General features: G+C 33.3%; 2 protein-coding genes across 2 annotated transcripts; one reads left to right on the top strand and one right to left on the bottom strand.

Annotated features, from left to right (window-relative positions):
- Nucleotides 1-1024: 1024 nt before the first annotated feature.
- Nucleotides 1025-8844, bottom strand: LOC130636548 (TBC1 domain family member 23-like). Its single transcript, XM_057446300.1, has 18 exons — nt 8799-8844; nt 6449-6557; nt 6256-6361; nt 5816-6020; nt 5579-5702; nt 5385-5509; nt 5105-5151; nt 4918-5021; nt 4509-4622; nt 4252-4347; nt 3987-4157; nt 3643-3685; nt 3342-3448; nt 2664-2714; nt 2229-2332; nt 1935-2014; nt 1727-1850; nt 1025-1579 (listed from the first exon to the last, which is right to left on the bottom strand). Exons 1-18 carry the CDS (start codon nt 8825-8827, stop codon nt 1309-1311), a joined length of 2010 nt encoding a protein of 669 aa, XP_057302283.1. The 5' UTR covers nt 8828-8844; the 3' UTR covers nt 1025-1308.
- A 4607-nt stretch (nt 8845-13451) lies between these two features.
- On the top strand, nt 13452-19128 carry LOC130636549 (ubiquitin carboxyl-terminal hydrolase MINDY-2-like). The gene is made up of 5 exons (XM_057446301.1): nt 13452-14387; nt 15146-15745; nt 16268-16405; nt 17265-17429; nt 18144-19128. The coding sequence occupies exons 1-5, from the start codon at nt 14294-14296 to the stop codon at nt 18836-18838; spliced, it is 1692 nt and encodes a 563-aa protein (XP_057302284.1). The 5' UTR covers nt 13452-14293; the 3' UTR covers nt 18839-19128.
- Nucleotides 19129-19550: the final 422 nt, after the last annotated feature.

Below are 19550 nucleotides of genomic sequence, written 5' to 3'. Positions count from 1 at the left end.
AACAAAAAGTTTTTAACGCCTTGTTCACACGATGTTAAAGGTTGTTACGAAACTTCTTTTTGCGGATTCAGCGCAAGTTCGCAAAAAAGTTAAAAATTGTTCAATACAAAATTTTCTTTTCCCATTTCTTTCCTACATCCACAACAATTTCTACCACAAATTTTTAATGTCTTAGTAATCCGATTTTGAGCTCTTAAATGTTCAGTTAAAAAAACCTGTATTTTCCAAAGCTGTTAGGAGAAATCTGATTTCGCTTTTAGTGAAATTTCTGAATTTTTAGCATCCACAAAAATAATTTTCGTAAAGCGAAGCATAAGGAATAGGAATATTTTTTATAACAGATATTTTGAGTAGTACCCATTTTCTTCTCTAACCTGCCTTCCTCCATGGTTGAAAGTGTTTTCAGAGAAAGGGCAGTTGATGGGGATTGGTCAACTTCTCAAAGGTGAACGAACGAAAAGCCCTTCAAAAGTCCCTGGTAGCGCTATAATGCGTAACCTTAAAGAGAATTTTGCTCGGAAAATGGTTAAGAATTACAGTATTATTAGGTGATGGGTAGGTAGGTAGGTAGGTCAAATTTATTTTCTAGATTTTATACGCTGTTTTTTTTTCTTACAAAAATTTACATTGTACATATATTTCTTTAGGATTTAAACTACGAGTTGCGTACAACTCAATCGGAAGAAGACACAATCCCCATATTAAGACAAGTTTGAAAAAAAACTCAATTAAGAAAATAATATTTCGTTTTAAAAGAGTGCCTCCAACACCCCGTTTTTTTTATCTTTTTGTTATAGCGAAGGTGCGCCAGTGTAACAAAAGTCACAGAGCCCTGGGATCAAGGTTGGAAAAACTGCAACACAAATGCAAAGTTGAAGAGAAGAGTCCAGCTAAAATTGGTGAAAAAAAGCTGTCTGAACCCGTCAAAACAAGAATTAAAATAATCGAGACAAAAAAAATCCTTTTTACGCAACCCCGCAAACACGAATAGCACCGCAAATGGTAAATTTAACAAAACAAAATATCATATATACAAGTTCTCTTTACATAATTCGAATAATTTAAATTCAATTTATAAAAATCTTTGTTTATTGCCTTTGTCCAGCAGCGCATTATATAAGACATTCTCATCTTGTCATTAAATTATATGGCCATCACAAAAATTGCACGGAATGATTTTGAATCATCGAGACATGACTGCATGGCTAACACTCTGCTTGTGAAGTGGAAAGGTTATAACCACCTTAACCTGAACTCAAACACCGCGTACAGATTCACGTCTGTCGCAAAACAGACATCGAGTGGTTTTTAATTAATGACCTTTAGAATTCTCTCTTTAATTTTCTTCATCGCTTGCTTTGAGTTCGGTATTAAAAATCGTTGCGCACCCGTAATGGTGAAATCTTCTCCATCACTTGTGCCGTACTTAAACGTTATTAAATCAGGGTGCTTGCGTTTGGACGTGATTTTGACGATAGATGACAAATGGGGTCGAGATTGAATATGCGCCCACCCAGGGCGATCTTTGTCGACAATTTCGCGCAAAATAAACAAATGTGACGATGTCAGTAAGATGTAGCTAAATATAGAAACGGTAATCTAATGTGCTACTGTGATAACACAAATACGATCCCCACGTATGTAAACTGTGTGATTACACACGTGATTCACTGATGTCACGAGAAAATGTGACGTAAACATGTGAGAAGTGGGTAGTAAAATTTACCTCGAGAACATTTGACCAGATGATGTAATTTCACTACATGGAAAATGACGTACGACATCGGAGCGTTTTATCCACGTGTCGATATTCACTGTTTCGTGCTCATCACCACTAGATGATACAGTGTCTGAAAATAATAATAAAAGTAATTATTGCTTTAGTGAAACTAAATAACATATTTAGTTAACCACAACAACAGAAGTACACTTACCATCTGGATCTTCTATGCTAAATATATCTAAATTCACTCCGCGGTAACGTTTTCCTGTCTTGTCTTTTTCACTCACATGTCTAAACACAAGGTTTTTATACACACAGTTATAAATACTCAGTATGTTTAACTCATTACCAACAGGTTAAAGACTTATTTTGTTGTTATAAAAATACGTACGTAAAGCTTTAACAATGATTCGTAACGAGTACTTTGGTTAACCGGACATTCCGATAGAACACACACAGTTGCAACCCGTTACTCAATAATAACGACCAGATTAATTTTGTTTACCTTTCCTGAGGTTGCTTCGAGTCTGTGATCAACCTTCCTAACCTCTCTTTCACGTCAGCCCCTCGATTTCGTATGCTAGATGATAACTTGTCTACTATACCAGCCTATAACGTTAAAAAAAATGTTTAACAAACGAACTTGAACAAACGAAGAACTACAAGAATTGTTTTGTTTGGAAAAACGCTTAAAGTATAAGTAATTTCGCGAGGCGATAATTTCCTGATTTTTGTACCGTTGACAACAAAGAAATGTTTCTTTAACAAATTTTATGTTAATCTGTGTCTTCTAAAACATTAACACCAAAGTTATGGACACTGTTTTCGAATTGTTTTAAATTTGCATGCTATTAAAGCCCCATGTTTGAGCTAATAAGAAAATAGCTAACTCAAGAAAATCTGAACGCAATCCCCTACAGAAAAATTATATCTAGTATACCTTAGGTGAAGCAGGTGTTGGCGACAAATCACCCTTCGAAAGTTCGTGACTCTAAAAAAAAAACAACCTCGAGTACAAAAAACGCTGCCTGAAGTTATTTAACGTTAGGTAGTATACATAAAATTAGTCATTAACCCGTGAAAAAATCCACGGGTTCGTCGGTCCTCAGATTTTCACTACGCACATATTTCCTGTATCTGTATTTCGTGTATTTTTTCCACCTATTAACACGAAGTAATTAAACTACTGTAGGGTGATGTTCATGTTGCCGTGGTGTAACTGGTCGTTAACCCGTGGATCCCACGGGGTTGCCTGTCAGCAAATGATCTACTTTGCGGCAATTTCAAAATAAAACTAAGCGCAACACACTACGGGTATTATTAAATAGGGAGAGATTTTGCCCAGCTTTTTTAAGGAAAACTTGTGATCCAGATAGTCGAAGTCCTTACGATTTCAAAGTTTATTCAAGGAATTCTAGGTGAAGACAAATTCTTTTATGAAGCACGTATATCGCTTATAGTTTTATACACTTTGGAAGCGAAAAACTTCGCATGGGTAAAAACCTGCAAAAGTAGATCATTTCGTGAATATACACAACAATTTTCGCGCATTTAGAGATAATAATATATCAAGGCTTGCAACACATTTTTTTTTAGTTATATCAACATAAAATCAAACCTCATCCTCCGAACTCATGGATGCTTCTGGCGAGCACACAATGCACAACTTAACAGAATGATCGACAAGATTTCCCGCCAAATCGGCAACAAGTAATTCATGCACAGCTAGAAACAAATGATCGTTGAGACATTATCTACAACAGTTGCAAATTATAAGTTGCTACAAGTCACTGAAATTACTTTTTATAAATCGCCACAGAGTTTTCCCACAAATTTCAAGATAATCTCGTTTCGTTTCAGTGTTAGCTGTTTATTATTTAATAATTTTCCGTTTTGTAAGGAAATGTTGTAACACTTACCAGTATATCCACCTTTAGCAACACTTACAAAATGCGTCCCTCGCTAAATAAAAATTATGTCATACTTTTTAAGAAATTAACTTTCACAACATTTCTGGTCCAGCCTTGACAAGCTATTTATTCTGACAATTCTGCTTAAAATGTTCCAAATAGGAAAGGTTATTTAAGTAAAATTCAAAACATTTTTTAAAAGATACGCGAAATTCTGGCATTTCCTTTTCTGTTCACTTTTTAGTAGCATTATCTCATTTAGGTCTTACAAAAATATGTTAAAAAATGCATAAAAACATTGTAACAAATACAAGATATGAAATCACATACATCAAAAGAAGAGCAGTAGATACCTGAAGAAAGTTTGCCACCACCATGTTTACGTATTGATCCTCAGATTCTCTACCAGACCCCATAAAACACAAGTGTTCTCCACCAGCATTTGAACCAGCCTCTATTGCTTGTTGTTGCGTTGCAAAAAGGGCTGATACAGCAGTTTGAAATTCTGAAGGCGCCTGCAGCATCTACACGAGAGAAGAGATACACTTTTGAGGTGAAGTCATATAAATTGACGATATTGGTTGTGACTGGTAATGAAATAAGAGCAATGTCACTCACCAAATTAGCATCTAAGTGAAATGCTGTAGGTAGATGTCCATTATTGTATTGACCCGCAGGTCGACAATCAACCAAGAAGAATCGGACATCTTCTTTCTGTTGTTAAATTAAAATAAACAAAAATGTCACAAATACATCACAGTGGCTGTTCTATATAACAAAAAACTATTAAACGTTAATTGCCAGAAGAGTGCATTAAGAATAAAAATTCTTCATCTTCTTTTAAATTAAGCCTCCATTAATGTATTCTTACTTACACATCTGACATCAACCGATTCCAGAAGCTCAGGTATTGATACTTGTAAACAAAGTGAGTTTGATATAAAATCGCTGGTAGTTATCTTTGAACCAAACAAAAACGGTTGGAATTCCTAATAAAAAATAAAGAAAAATTATACAAATTATGGCTTTTAATAGACAGGGAGGGCAGTACAATGTGAAAGTGATGGACATAGTATATCTAAATATTTTTTGATGAGAATTTGTTCAAAAAAAAACCCTTGTCTCCAATGTTGTGGATTGCCTAGACTTGCATTTAGCAGATGTTTCAATTTCACAACATTGAGTTGAAGAAGTGACAAACTTTAACTTTATGGGAATGTTTGATTTGTCTCGTAATTATGTCCACATTGTAGCGTTAACGTTACAAAAACATCTCTCTATCACCTTTCTATATGACTGTGGAGTTCGTGTTGCATAGTACTGTGCCAATGTGCAGAAATCTTCAATGTCATCAACACCAAGTTGAGAAGGAAAGTTTGTAATCATTTCTAAAGTATACAAAGTCTAATTTTTGAAATAGGACTGAAGAGCAAGGCCTAGATAAGACTTCAGAAAAAATCAAATTTCCCACCAATTATGGCTGATTTGTTTCTTGTAGCCATTTCCAGTATTTGATCTCTAGAAGAAAAAAAATATCCACATGATTAGTGCACTTGCAATAATCACTTACAATATAATGTAAAAGATAGACCAGAATCCATTATCACTGTTCCAGATACTTTTAAAATAAAATAACGGGAAAAGTTAATACAAAAAACTGTTTTTCTACAAAAGCTACACTAAACAAAATTTTTAAGCTGTTATACAATAAAAAAGGATTTTTCAAGTACACTGACTGCCTTGGTACTTACTTCGCATTTAAAACCATAACCAGCATAAGAAAGAAGGCAAAGTAGGGATCAGATTCCAGGAAGTAGATATCCCACATGGCATGAGTGACATCTGAATCACACACAGACACAAATAAACTCCGAAGCTATAAAAAAATACATATTATAAAAATAAACATTTAAATAAGCAACAAGTAAAATATGTTTAAATTTACCCATCGTTGAGCATATAAATCTGGAGGGATTTTCCGGGAGTCCAAAAACGAACACAACTGAGGATCATGATATTGAAGCAGTTGTCGAAATAGATGAAACGGTTTTCCATCTCTGTAACACTCTCTACAAAAAAGACATAAGATGTTACAAATAACATAAAAAGAAACATTCCATATTGTCTTAACAGGTTCTCAACATTTTTAATGGCTACTTTACCTAGCTAGTTTTGTGCTTACCTTGGAATAAATCTTGACTGCATTGCATAAAAGCAGTTATACACCTCACTTAATGGAAGATTCAATGTGATGAATGGCGAGAGAAGTTCGACCAATCCACTTGTTGATCTATACTTCTCACTGCGTGATTTACAATAAAAAGTTATCAGCCCTTCCATGTCGCGTGCTACCTCTTCTTCATCATCTTCCGTTAACCTCAGTTTGGCTGTAAAGATCAATTAAAATGTAGAAAATATAAAATCATATAAATGAAAATAATAACACAGCCCTGGCTATAAAATAACACAACTTGCTGTCTGGCCGTTTACACTACACCTGAACTACACAAATGATGTGTCAGTTACCAAACACTTAAACACTTTTTGAGACACACTATTAAAAAAAGGTAGGTACAGTAGGAAACTGTAGTCTATAAAAGAATTAACATAAAATAAACATACCTGATTGAAGCGTACAATCTTCTTTTAATACCTCCTGTTCGTTCATGTCTAATAATCCATCCCATATAGCTAAAGCATCTGGCTTTCCAACAACATTCAGGGTGATCTATGATAATGACTAACAAGCTTTAACAAATACAATATGAAAACTACTGCATTGGTAATTTAAGACTTAGTTGATTTGGGAAATTACCTTCCAAAGCTCTGGCCTACAATCACTTGGTATTTTTTTTCCTCTACATAACTCTCTTAGTCGTACCAAGTCTGGTTGCTTTGACAAGCAGAGTGTTAAATCTGTTTTCCTAAAAATAATTTTTTGAGGAAACTATGATATTTGTAAGATCGTTTACAATAACAGGTTATTAAATAAACACTTCCGAAGCTACAAAAGATCTCTACTTGAAAATTAAAACATAAAAACATAAGTAAAGAAAATTCAATATATGCTTCTTAAAATTTACCCCCCCCCTTTTTTTGATTATTGCCCTACCCTATACTCCGCAGCACAGAAAATAACACCAGTCAACGGTCAATGATCGTCAAAATTTGACATTAGTGCAACAAGATACAAAAACGAACACTCAAATTGGCCAGCAACTGATCCTGTTGTCCACAGGTAAAAAGACGCAACAAAATTTACTCAACAAAAATAACACATTGTCTATCACCAACGTAGCTATATACGACAAAGCATAAGGTGCATATCCACTACAACTATGAGCGTATAAACAATCAATATTTACATCGAGCTTCAACCCGATCATTTAAATCACTTGTCGGTAAATTAAAATGTGAAAAAAAAAACTGGCATTTTTTTATTTAATTAATATGCCACTTTCTTGCCAATGGTTGAATTAAACATTTCTTCTTCTTTTCTGAAAAAATATTTTTTGTAAAGTAATGTTTCTTTTTTTATTACAGATCCCTGAAACAAGTTCATATTTATCAAACAAATTTTAAAAACACTCTAAAATTAGGGAGGGGTACTTAAAGTACAAAATATAACATTTCAAAAGAAAATTAAACTAGATATTGCTAACGAGAAAATGAGAAATAATATTTTTAAGAGAAAAATTTTGTCACATGGCCTTGTCAACAGATCTTCTTTCCTCCTTACTAATTTGCTTTATCAAGTTTTCCTAATGCTACTTTCTCAGCAATAGAAAACAGTATATAGTAAGACAACTCATAAATACCGAAAACTTTGAATAAAGAATAAAAAATGTGACGATGAATCTTGTTGTTTTTATTTTCATAAATTTACGTTTTACTTTACTTGATTTGCTTTAGAAACCATTGAAATAAACACAGAATTTAAGACTAAATCATGCAGTGAAATGAAGCAAAAAAATTTCACTGCAGTTGAAAATTTATGGTATGAAATACAATAAATCCTGTTCTAATAATTGCATGGTGTTATATCTTAATATATTTGCTGATAAATTCAATGCCAGTCAATTTCCTCAAACGTTTCTTGTTTTCTCTTCTCTTCAAAAAAACTCCCAGTACCATAAAAATTAATTTTTAACAATACACTCACAATACGAACTTTAAGCATACATTAAGGTTCTTAAGGCCGTTTTTCACATAGTCCTCACGTTTGGCCCAAAAATAACCCTTTGGACAATTTTGGACACTAATAAAATTAGGTAATTTTCATTCCAGATATTTAACTTAACCTGTGGACCATAAAAAACATGTTTTCTGAACTTTATTCCAGAGATATTGTGGAAGACATTCATCTAAATGATAATTTTTAAGTCATTTTTAGACATTGTGGCCTAAATTTACCAATTTCGGACAGGCGTCCAAAAAATTTTTTTCTTTTAATAATATGGACAATTTATCTGAGATTATTATTTTATTTACAGAATATAAAAATCTTATTTTGTTCTTGAGATATCCTGTTTTAACCGAGAGGGTAAATCGAATTATTTTTTCGTAGCATTTTTGTCCGCTACGAAACAGCCGTGTGAGACACGTTTAGCTAAATGAAATCACCTTTCCATAAATATGGGTTAAATTGTTTTGTAGAATCTTTCTTTTTCTAACTACGAACCTGTCATATTGTGTAGTTTATTGCTAGAGTTTTTGCCAATTTAGCTTTAATTTAATTTAGATACTTGTAATTCTTGTTTAATTAAAGGTTCTTCTGTTAAAGTTTGACAGTGAAATGTCTGTGTTTTCCCTTAACTGAAATGAAATTATACCACATTCCGGCCAGGAGAATCTTACAAATCAATTTCCAAAATTTGTTTGTGGCATTTAAAAATAAGAAAAATATTACAATATGTTCTGCAAAATTACAATATGTTCTATGCAACAATAACTGCTAGCTAAAACAAGACAGGAAGCAATTTTTATTTCGATTTTTGGGTGGTGGTAGAAAACCTGCAAGTGCAATTCTAGCTAAATACAATGTATTATTTAATTGCATTTCCATAGTATTTTAATAAGGCAATTACGCGAAATTTTGGATCTGCAAAATCAAACAAAGCACCTGCAGTAGCAGTGATTTGCTCATAATAAAAATATTTGCTCACCAGGCCAGGTCTTCCATGCCATCCGCCATCTTGCCAAATTTCAAATAAAGAGGACTGGTTCAAAGTTTACATTTATATATTCATGTATCAGTACCGAATTTAAAATGCTGTTAGGAGGTGTGCGTACTTTTTGTTTTGTACCTTTTACAGGGATCAGTAACTTTAGAATTTTCCCTGTTAAATTACTTTTTAACATCTCGATGGCTTTGTGTCTTTACGGCAATGTAATGCTTTTTTTCAAAGAACGAAAAATGAGTAAACACAGTAAAGTCGTTGCATTGATCCACAAAGCTAGTATCTTATTATTTAGTAAAAAAATAAAGGGTTTATTCCCTTCCTTAGTTAGTAGCTGAAGAGTCAACAAAGTTAGAATTTCCCCTGTTAAATTTAACATCTTGATGGCTTTTAAATAACGGAAAATGAGTGAACATAGTAAAGTTGGATTGGTAGACTGAATTTAATACGTCTTTCAAAATTAGGCAGCCATATTTAATTTTTCCACGGGCGGTGGGAAGTTGATGGACACCCTCTGTTCTCAGTAGTGAAGCATGCGATAATTGCAAAAAGACAAGGCTCTTTTTAGAGATTTAGAGTTTACCTTGGGATTTTTCATCGTATTCTTATGTATATGGAAAATTATATGAAGTTTTAAAATATATCAAATCCCAAAGTGGTTAGAAATTCCTGAAGTATATCATGATACAATGTTTGGGGGGTCTAGAATTTAACAATTGTCTCCAAATATGTAACGCGAAAAGGCCTATCTTTTTGCTGTAGCTAAAGCCCACTATTTACATAGGATAAGGTTGTTTCCAGATATATCTTTGGTCTGTGTCCTTTTCCATGATCTTAAAATAAGTTTCTTTGTTAGTTGGTCTCGATAAAAGTTAAAAAGCTACACAACTTTTCAGGGTTGTTTAAACATGCTTATGTGTATATATATAAAAAACAGCTATAACTACAATGTGGAAACTCTGCTTGCCACATCGAATTATAGCTGTAATTATATTGTATATACCAACTTTTTCTATGGCAAATAAATTTAATTGAATTCAAACTGGACAAAATTGTAAAAGAAAGAAAGTATTTTTCCCCACCTTCTGTTTTGCCTTATTTGTCCATTTATTTATAAGGAAAGTGTTGCTTAAGCATCATCATTCCTATGGTTTTTGATATATGTGTGTAAAAAACTCCTTTTGCAACTTGCCTATGCCTCTTAGTGAGGTGATGCATTTGGTGACTCTTTTGTTAAGCAAATGATCTTAAAATGTATGTCTCAGAAATCTGTCTTCCAGGAACAGAAATAAGTGGACAAAGTACATTTACTTGGAATACCACTAAAACAACAGGGACATTTGGTTGAATTTGATTCCTTCAACAACAACAATTGTGTGCAATTTGTAAGAAAAACTTTGTTTCTTCATGGATTCCTTTTTTTTAAGACACTGAAGCCTACTTAAAGAGCCCTCATAATTCAAGATAAATGACATTTATCAGATAAATGATATTGGGGATTCCAACCTAACGGTTGGCTCTTCCTCCCCTCCGACTGTAACTATGTTATATATGTATAGCATTGCTCTAACTTGCTTGTCTTCCACCCAAGCTGCTTAGCGGTCAGTAGATGGCACAAAATGGGCTGACAACACTGCATTTAAAGTGCGCCGGAGTCGTGACTCGAACCTGAAACCTTATGATTACAAGTCGAATGCGCTACCACTACACCATCTCCACACAATAAATAAGCTGAGTGATGTGCAGTATTTTTCAACAGATATCCCAACCTTGTCCCTTCTAATATTAAAGAGGTCTGCTTAGTTTAATGACTCCTTTGGTGCCATCTAATGTGGAGGGAGAAGAAGCCCTGGGGGTCAATTTTTTGCTTTGTTAAACAGCTAGAACCTCTGCAGAAACAAACTTCAGTATGTTAGTCAATAAGATATGTCAATATCTGCATAATTTTTGTGAAATAGGGATGTTTGTATTGTGAGACTCCTAATTAGAATCGGAGAGTTAGAATGTTTGCTTAAACAATTAACAACATATAATGTTACTTCATTCAAAACAAGAGACACTCTTCTCTTTTTCTAATATGTAAACAAGTAATTAACCAGAAACATTGTTGTGATATCACTATAATTTGACTGCCACAAAATGTGAATAGAGGAGAGGACTAATGTACAAATATTATATAACCAAAAAAACATTTAAAATGACTGCATATTTTTTTCTTTTTATATATATATTTTTTTTACAATCAAAGAATGATGTGTGACTTTACCACAAAAAGAATGCTTAATGTTTCCAGAGCGAATAAATTATTGGATAAGACTAAGAAAGCACACAAAATTTACCAGTAACTAAAAGTTTCATGTCTTCTTGACAAATGTCAAACTGCAAATGACTGCAAATTTTCAAAATAAAATTATGCTACAAGTAATAGTTCCCTTAAGGAAAATTATTCTTGTAAAACCAAATTACTATAATTACTTCACATTATTGTTGACAAATTTATTCCTGTGCCGACATTAACTAATTAGTTCATTCCTTTTGTTCAATAATTTCTTTGGGTCAGAGTGTAGGATGCAAACTTTTTCAGATATACACAGGTCACAACGTTTATTTCCAGATTTGTATTAACTTGCACACATTGAAACAGACTAATTAATCGAAAACTCATGGTTTTCGTCATTGAGATTCCATATAAATTTCGAAAGCTTGGTTTCATTCTGATATTTCCGGTGACAAAAACACTTGTATGGTTATTGTAACGCAACTTAAATTCACCTTCCGATGTGCCATAATAACAAAACAACTTTTTATCAGTGGTAACTTCTGCTTTATATACAATGTTCATAATCCGACAATCTCCATGGAGTAGGCAATGAGCTTTTGTTCGACAGTTACATGACCTTTGTTTTTCCTTCAGATGGTTACTCAAGATCTTGTTGCTTTGTTGTTTTATCAGGTTTGCCATGTTCGGCATACATGAATAGCTGATCTTTAGTGTGTTTCGATTGAAAATTTCACTGAAGTGGTTGTTACAGGGAAAATGCTTCTTGATTAATTTTAAGAAGATACTTCCAATGTTGGTTTTGACAGCAATTTTATACTGCGGGTTAAACCAGATGATTTTTCGGGATCTGTTTTTAACGCGTTGGATGTCAGTTTCTTTGTTATATTCAAGCAGATACAGGTGAAACCACTTTCTAACAAAGACTTTTAGTAATGACTTTTCGCCTTGTTGAATTCTTCCTCATTGCACGATAAGTCAGTATTTCTTCTGTTAACCATTTTCGGAAGTATGGCGATGATACTACAAGGGTGGTTTGATTTAGAGTTTATATGCTTGGTTGTAGCATTTGGTTTTCTGTAAGGGAAATATCTTCCACTTTCTAGATCCAACGTGACATTCAAAAACACTGTGACTCTTAGGTTGGTTTCGATTGTGACCTTGAGTCTTTCGTTCTTAAACATTTTGGTTATATCTTTACGTAGGCGATCCACCATGGGTCCATTGGCTTCCTGCACAACACATAACCCGTTGTCACAATACAAGCCATCTTTGTTCTTATCAACAATAGATGACAGTTTGTTCAATAGGTATAAACCAACCAGTTCGCATACCTCAGCACCGTCATATGATCCCATTGTGACATCAAATAATGGGTTTTCGCCCTTCTTTTTCCATACTTTGTTATTATTATTGAACAATAGAGACTTCCTTACTAGCATGAAGGTGTCTGCCATTTTTTCAGGTAATGTGGTTATGGTTCTTGCATATGCTATAGCTGTTTTCAGAAGGCGTTTGTAGATAGAAGGGTAGAATTCGGCAATATCAAACTTAATGAACTTTGCACTATGCTTGTTCTTGATGCGACTGAACCTTTTGATTACAGATTGGGAGTTTCTCCATTGCTTGATGTTTGTTTTGATAACATTTCAGCATTTATTTTCTTTGACGTTTGTGCTTCTCCAAAAAATGATGTTGCGGATAAGGTTGTACATTTCATGCTCGAAACCTTGCAAAAGCTTGACCTGTGTATATCTGAAAAAGGTTTGCATCCTACACTCTAACCCAAAGGAATTATTGAACAAAAGGAACGAACTGATCAGTTAATGTCATCAATAATGTGAAGTAATTAGTAATTTTGTTTTACAATTAGAATAAATTCCCTTAAGGGAATTATGAGTTGTAGAATAATTTTATTTTGGAAATTTGCAGTCATTTGCAGTTTGAGAATTGTCAAGAAGACATAAAACTTGGTAAATTTTGTGTGCTTTCTTAGTTCAATTATAGACACAATAACATTAATTTCACTAAAATCAAAGAGAACAATGGCTCCTTTTTAGATGTTTTTGTGTCTAAAAATCAGGTAGACTTGAAACTAGTCTTTATCGTAAACCAACATATAGTGGTGTTTTTACTAATTTTAGTAGCTTCATATCAACAACTTACAAATACGGACTATTCTGTTGTTTTTTTATTTGTTCAGATTTTGATATTTCAAAATCAAATTGTTATCCTTAAAATGCAAAATATCCAAAATGAAATTGTTATCCTTAAGGATATATTTGAGAGGAATGATTATATCCTCGTGATGTAGTTAATTTCTGTATTAGAGCTTTTTTTGTCTAAATTACATAGGCCTACGTTTGAAGTTTGTACCATACCTAAAAATCAACATTCTTTGCAGTTTTTTGGGTACCATCTTTTTAGGTATTATGACTCAGTAGTTACTAAATATTTTGGGTAGTAAATTTCCTTATTGCAATTTTCATATCACTTTTAAGGCTAGTGTTCTTTATTTTAGTTTAAGGACAGAGTGGCTAAACTTTTCCAATCCGGATTAGTTTATCGTTTATGTGTAGTAGCTGCAATGCTACTTATTATGGCAAAACTCAACAGCATTTTAAAGTTCATTATTTTGGACATTTGGGTCTCCCTTAACTGGAAGGAGAAAAACTTTGCAGGCTGGACATTCCAAAGTGATTCTTGAACATATGCTGTTTTTCGGCTATCTACCTTCCTTTGTAGATTTCGATGTTTTAACTCTAATGCTTTTAGACTCACCTTAAAACAGCTTGTTAATTAGCCGTGACAAACCTCTACTTAATAAAACTGTTGAGTTTATGCCTTTTGGATTGTTTTAGCATTATGAATGTATTTTTATTTGTATTTTATAAAAAATTTGCTATATAAAACGATCATAGTTGATTATTATACTACCAAAAGCTTGTCAAAATTTAATATGGATTTGTTGTAAAAATATCTTGTTTTGTTATATTTTATGTAGTACCCGACAGCAACAACTTTATCATCAGTTTTAGTCAAAATTCATGGAAAATGCTTAGAAAATGTTGCCGCTATTAATTAATGAACTTTTGGATTTAGAAAATATACAATCACAGAGAATCCACCGAAGTTACCAAAGCCCGCTTATAGAGAAAACCATTGAACGTCAGAATTTTTGGATTCCAATAGTGATGAAAATATGGACACTAAACTACATAGTGATACTGAATCAAAAGTAAACCAAGAACAGAATAAGGAGAATCAAAATGACAGCCTGTCTCAAAACAGCCCAGGTAATATAAGTACACCTTGTTATCAGAGGATTAAAATTTAGTTATTAAAAGACAACCAAAAATAATGAACCTATATTTGCCATTATCTATACAAGCACAAGATGTCATGGATTAAAAGGTTTCCTCCCTACTAGCAGCAACCTTCCATTTCCCTTTACCCTCTCAATTTAATAATAATGTCTCATGGTTTGCAGAGGGGTCAGAACTCCCCTATTTTTAAACAACCACCCTTTTATTGGGAACCTTTCTTATTTGGGAGTAACCCTTTAACGCAAACACCATATTAATTTGAACTCATATTTTCAAAGACATCAGAAAGCATTTTTTGTTCTTGTTGTTAAAAAAATTTATGTAACCTACAAAAAATAGATGTTAAATAGTTATAAAAAATGAGCAATTGAAGTAGATAATCTAAGAAGCAATAATTTACTCCAGAATATAGAGCAACCCACACTTTTCACAACACCCCCTCCCCTCCCTATTTGTTCAACTCCACCCTTTTTACTTATAAATTTTTAACCCCCTCTAATTTTAAAAATAAATAAATGTTTGTTTGTTGTTGTTGTTGTTTGTTTGTTTGTTTTTTTTTTGTTTTTTTTTTTTGGGGGGGGGGGTGTTTCTGAGCCTGTGCCTCCTTTTTGATTTATAACTTTTTGCACTGAAAAGAAATAAATTAACACTTTATAAAAAAATCCATGTACTGGATAAATCTTAATAAATAACTTTTTGTCACTAAATTATTAAACTTTAAATTTTAGAACATATGAATATCACAGAAGATCCTCCCATGTCACCTAAGCCAACTTGCAAAGAAGAGGGTATCACGTCAGCAAATGAAGTTATTGGTTCTCGTAACAGTAATGAAAATATTGACACTAAACAGTGTGGTGATGCAGAATCAAAAGTAACCCAAGGACAAAATAAGGAGAATCGAGATGAAAGTATGTCTCAAAATAATTCAGATGAAAGTATGACTTCTCTTCCAGAAGATGTGACTTCTGGTGAGAGCCATAAGACTGCTGAGATTAATGAGGCCAGTGAAACAAATCAAAGGAAAGAAGAACTAACTGAAAAAGAGCGTATAAAATCCCTTGAGGTTTGCGAAAAAGAACTCCAGCAAATGCAGGACATATCTACAGAAATGAAAAAAAACGAAAAAGATAAACAAATCCAAGAATCATCTATGTATCATTTAAAATGGATGGAGTGGAAAGGAGAGCAGACACCTATTGTGACACAAAATGAGAATGGGCCATGTCCCCTTTTAGCAATCGCAAATGTTTTAATTTTAAGTCGAAAAATTGTTTTACCGAAAATGCAACAGCTAATAAGTGGAAACCAACTAATGGAATATATCGGTAATTTGCTGTTTTATTTTATACAGTGACATATAGGCATTAGATATATACACAACTAAATTGATTATTTTAGAATCCATATGTTAAGTTTTTACTGCACAAGATAAAATAATTTCAGCATAAAAGTAAACAATAAAAGCACTAGTTTATCTATATGTGACTATTATAAAATATTTTAAGTAGAGAAGAATTTAATACCATTTCTTGTATCATTGAATGCTGATATTTGTATACTACAAATAATGTCTAAAAAGCACATGTCAAAAACAGCACTATGGTATTTACTTTTGTGGAAGCATAGAAAACAGAAAATCAGTTACCTTATTCTGCTAAGGAAAGTAGTTTTTCTATTTGCCAAGCTTCCATTAAAAGCTTAATGCCTTAACGTGCAGTAGGTTTTTTTCGGGAGCGTTGAATATGAAATATATTTTTTTATTCTGTTGTTGTTGTTGTTGTGGTGGTGGTGGTTTGTGTTTTGTGATGAATCATTTATTAAGAATCATTACATCTTGTATCATACAGGTGATTGCATACTAACAGAAGCTCCAAAGCATGAAGGCAATGAAGAGATGATACTGAACTATCAACAAAATATGCAAGATGCAATTGATATCATGCACAAACTGCAAACTGGCATTGATGTAAATGTTAAATTTTCAGGTTGGTTATTGGCAGGACTTTATATTCCTTGTAATAACTATTTAGACTGTTTTATAACTGTGACTGAAAGCATCAAATGGACAATACGCTACAACTCGAATTTTGCTAAATGCTACTTTTGTAAACGTATGGCAGAAGGTACAAAGCGTTTGAATCTGTCTGATGTACCTTCTCACACTAGCATTAAAAAATAATCCATGCCTTGGTGAAGCTCATGATGACCTTAAAAATTGTTCATGCTGGCACCATTAAAAATTAAAGATTTTCAATATGACCTTGTAAACATTGGCAATTGAACATTGAGATTTACGTAACTGTTGCAGTGTAAATCGTTTTGATGGGGACAACGTTTTTTTCTATGTTTAATTTAAGCTTTAATTTGATGTCAAATAGACACAAATGCGAGAGTGTAACCTGTATGAACTGCATGTTTTCGTTTTATTGTCCCATGCTCTGTATTGATTTGTTAATGCTACCTAAAGCAGGCGATACTTAAACTATTTTGTTGAATTCAAACTTTGTGTTTAAAAGTAATGAGGAGATACATGATAAATTTAATCGTATATCACCTTTTTTTGATCCAACTTGTCAATTTCGAATTTTACTTGATTAGAGTTAGATTGGTTACAATATAAAAGTTTAAAAACAGTGTGTTTTTCTTTGGACAAATACACAAGACAGCGTTTTTTAGACATTTATGAAAAGTTGAGTATCGTGTATCGCCCGCTTAATTGTAACTTTGTAATGCCTTCAAAATACCCAGATTAATTAGTTGTGAATGCACACCAAGTAAAAAAATCGAAGATTCTGGCTCGGGTATTGGAGAAATAAATTGCTTTACCCAATCTTTTTCTTCTAGGGGTAACAGACTTCGAATTCACACCAGAGTGCATTGTGTTCGACTTGTTAAAGATTATTTTGTACCACGGTTGGTTAGTGGATCCTCAAGATGGAGCAACATGGAAAGTTGTGCATAACCTGAGTTATAACCAACTAGTTGAAAAAATGCTGATAAGTAAAGATGGTGTGTGTTTTTTGTTATTCTTTGGTTGATAGGATAAGATTTAAGTAATTAAATAACCTTTGTGTGTTTAGGGAGTTAAACAAGTGACTTTAGTTTTTTTATACCGTAATGCTTCGAATAAACGACCGGGGCGTTTATTAAATTTTTTGACATTTTTGGGGGCGTCTATTCGAGGGGGAGAAGGGCGTTTAAAAAAGGGGCGTTTATTAAATTTTATACACTTTGTCTCTTTGGCAATTACCTATAAGAGGATACCTATAATATATATATTTTCACAACAGAAAATAAAAGATATTCACATCTTTTAGAGAATGAGCTTCAAAAGCGAAAAACTAAAAGGGTCAAAACTATAGCTGTCAAAACGTAACCTATAATTAACTCGCTTGATCATGATAATATGTAGTTATTTAATGACAATGACTTAACAGATAAGTGGCATTATTTTTAAAGGCAAAAATTTCATATGCTATCATTTTTAGACAAACAGCAAATTGTGTAATGTACAAGAATTCTAAACAGCTTGTTGTTCCAATTTTTTCAAGTTTCTGAGCGTGTATGATATATCATCGATGCTTTTACAAACTTGCTTCGGCCATGCAGCCAAATTTTGTTCTGATGTTTATAGGGGCAAAAATTTAGTGCCTCTTTTAGGTTTTTAATATGAAAGTTAGCAGTGAATTTATTAGTTTCCTCAAAAAATTATTTACATTTCAGGTGAAGGAGAGGTTGTTGTCAATGGTTTGGTAATAGAAGAGTTTTTGAATCGAACAGCCAGCCAGTTGACTTATCACGGACTTTGTGAACTTAATTCCACTATACAAGACGAGGAGCTTTGCGTGTTTTTTCGAAACAATCACTTTTCAACTTTATATAAACACAAGGGAGAACTTTTTTTACTCGTCACCGATCAGGGATTTTTAACAGAGCCTGCTGTGGCTTGGGAGACTCTTATAAACATAGAAGGCGATGGACAATTTGTAAATACGGACTTTAAATCAATAACATTGCAAAATGACCATTACCCATCGCAAGCAAAGGAGACATCGTCAACGCAACCGCCAACTTTATTACCAAACCACCCCGTTAATACACCAGCTATAGACCAAAATAACATGTCTCAAGAGGATCGGGACTATTTAATAGCGTTGTCGCTTCAACAGGACGACGAACCGGCGGCTATTAAAGAACCACCAGTACACACGATTGATTCTGATCATGCCTTAGCGATGAAATTACAGGAACAAGAGGACAGGATGGAGGCACCAGCGAGACAACCATCACCAAATCAACAACAACAGCTACAGCCTCAGCAACAACGACAACAAAGATCTCATAATACCGCCGCGGAAACACGAAATTCGCAGCAACAAGAAACGCAAGGTAGCGAAAAGAAATGTTCGATTATGTAAAACCGCACATACAAATTACAAAAAATGGCGAAAATGTTGTTATGTCTGAAATCTTCCGTTCACTTTGTGATAAATGAAATTCACATGCTGGATGTAAATAAACATTTTCTGACGGAGACATTGTATTTTAAAAATGGTAATGCGTATTTAAGATTCGTTTAGAAGTATCTCAATCTCAGTATTTTCGTAGGTAGTGAATTATAGTTTGAATAAAAATTGACGTATATAAATGAAATATGGTATTATAAGAGGATATATTTATGTATGAAAGTGATTTTTCAACGCAAAAACTTTATTTTGTTGTAAAAATCCCCAGTTTGTTTGTAACCTCCTGTAAAAATTTTATGACAACATTATGTATCGTGAAGACGACAAATTAACTCGCCTTGTGTAGACAACATCGGGGTTTCTTGGTTGAAGTAGTAGAGGCGAGAAATGCGTCCCTGCGGCAAAAAGGTGCAATCTTGGCGATGTAAAAAGGCATGAAAAGTCCCCTGTAAAGTTGAATTCTCCTTGACGAAAACATTATCTATCTATACCACTACATCAGGAGTTAATGAAAACTAAAACAGTAAAAAAATTAATTCTTCCATTTATCTGGTCTTTGAATTTCTTTTCTTGAGTGAAAAGTTTGAGTTATTCGAAGAAGTCTTACTCAGGGTGACAAAAAAGGTGAGATATTGAAAGTTCAAGTTATCCCGTGTTCGAGTTA

Source organism: Hydractinia symbiolongicarpus, chromosome 3 (genome assembly GCF_029227915.1).
Source record: "Hydractinia symbiolongicarpus strain clone_291-10 chromosome 3, HSymV2.1, whole genome shotgun sequence".
Classification (NCBI taxonomy): domain Eukaryota; kingdom Metazoa; phylum Cnidaria; class Hydrozoa; order Anthoathecata; family Hydractiniidae; genus Hydractinia; species Hydractinia symbiolongicarpus.
The sequence above is the reverse complement of the archived record's forward strand: the minus strand, read 5'-3'. Positions and strand labels throughout refer to the sequence as shown.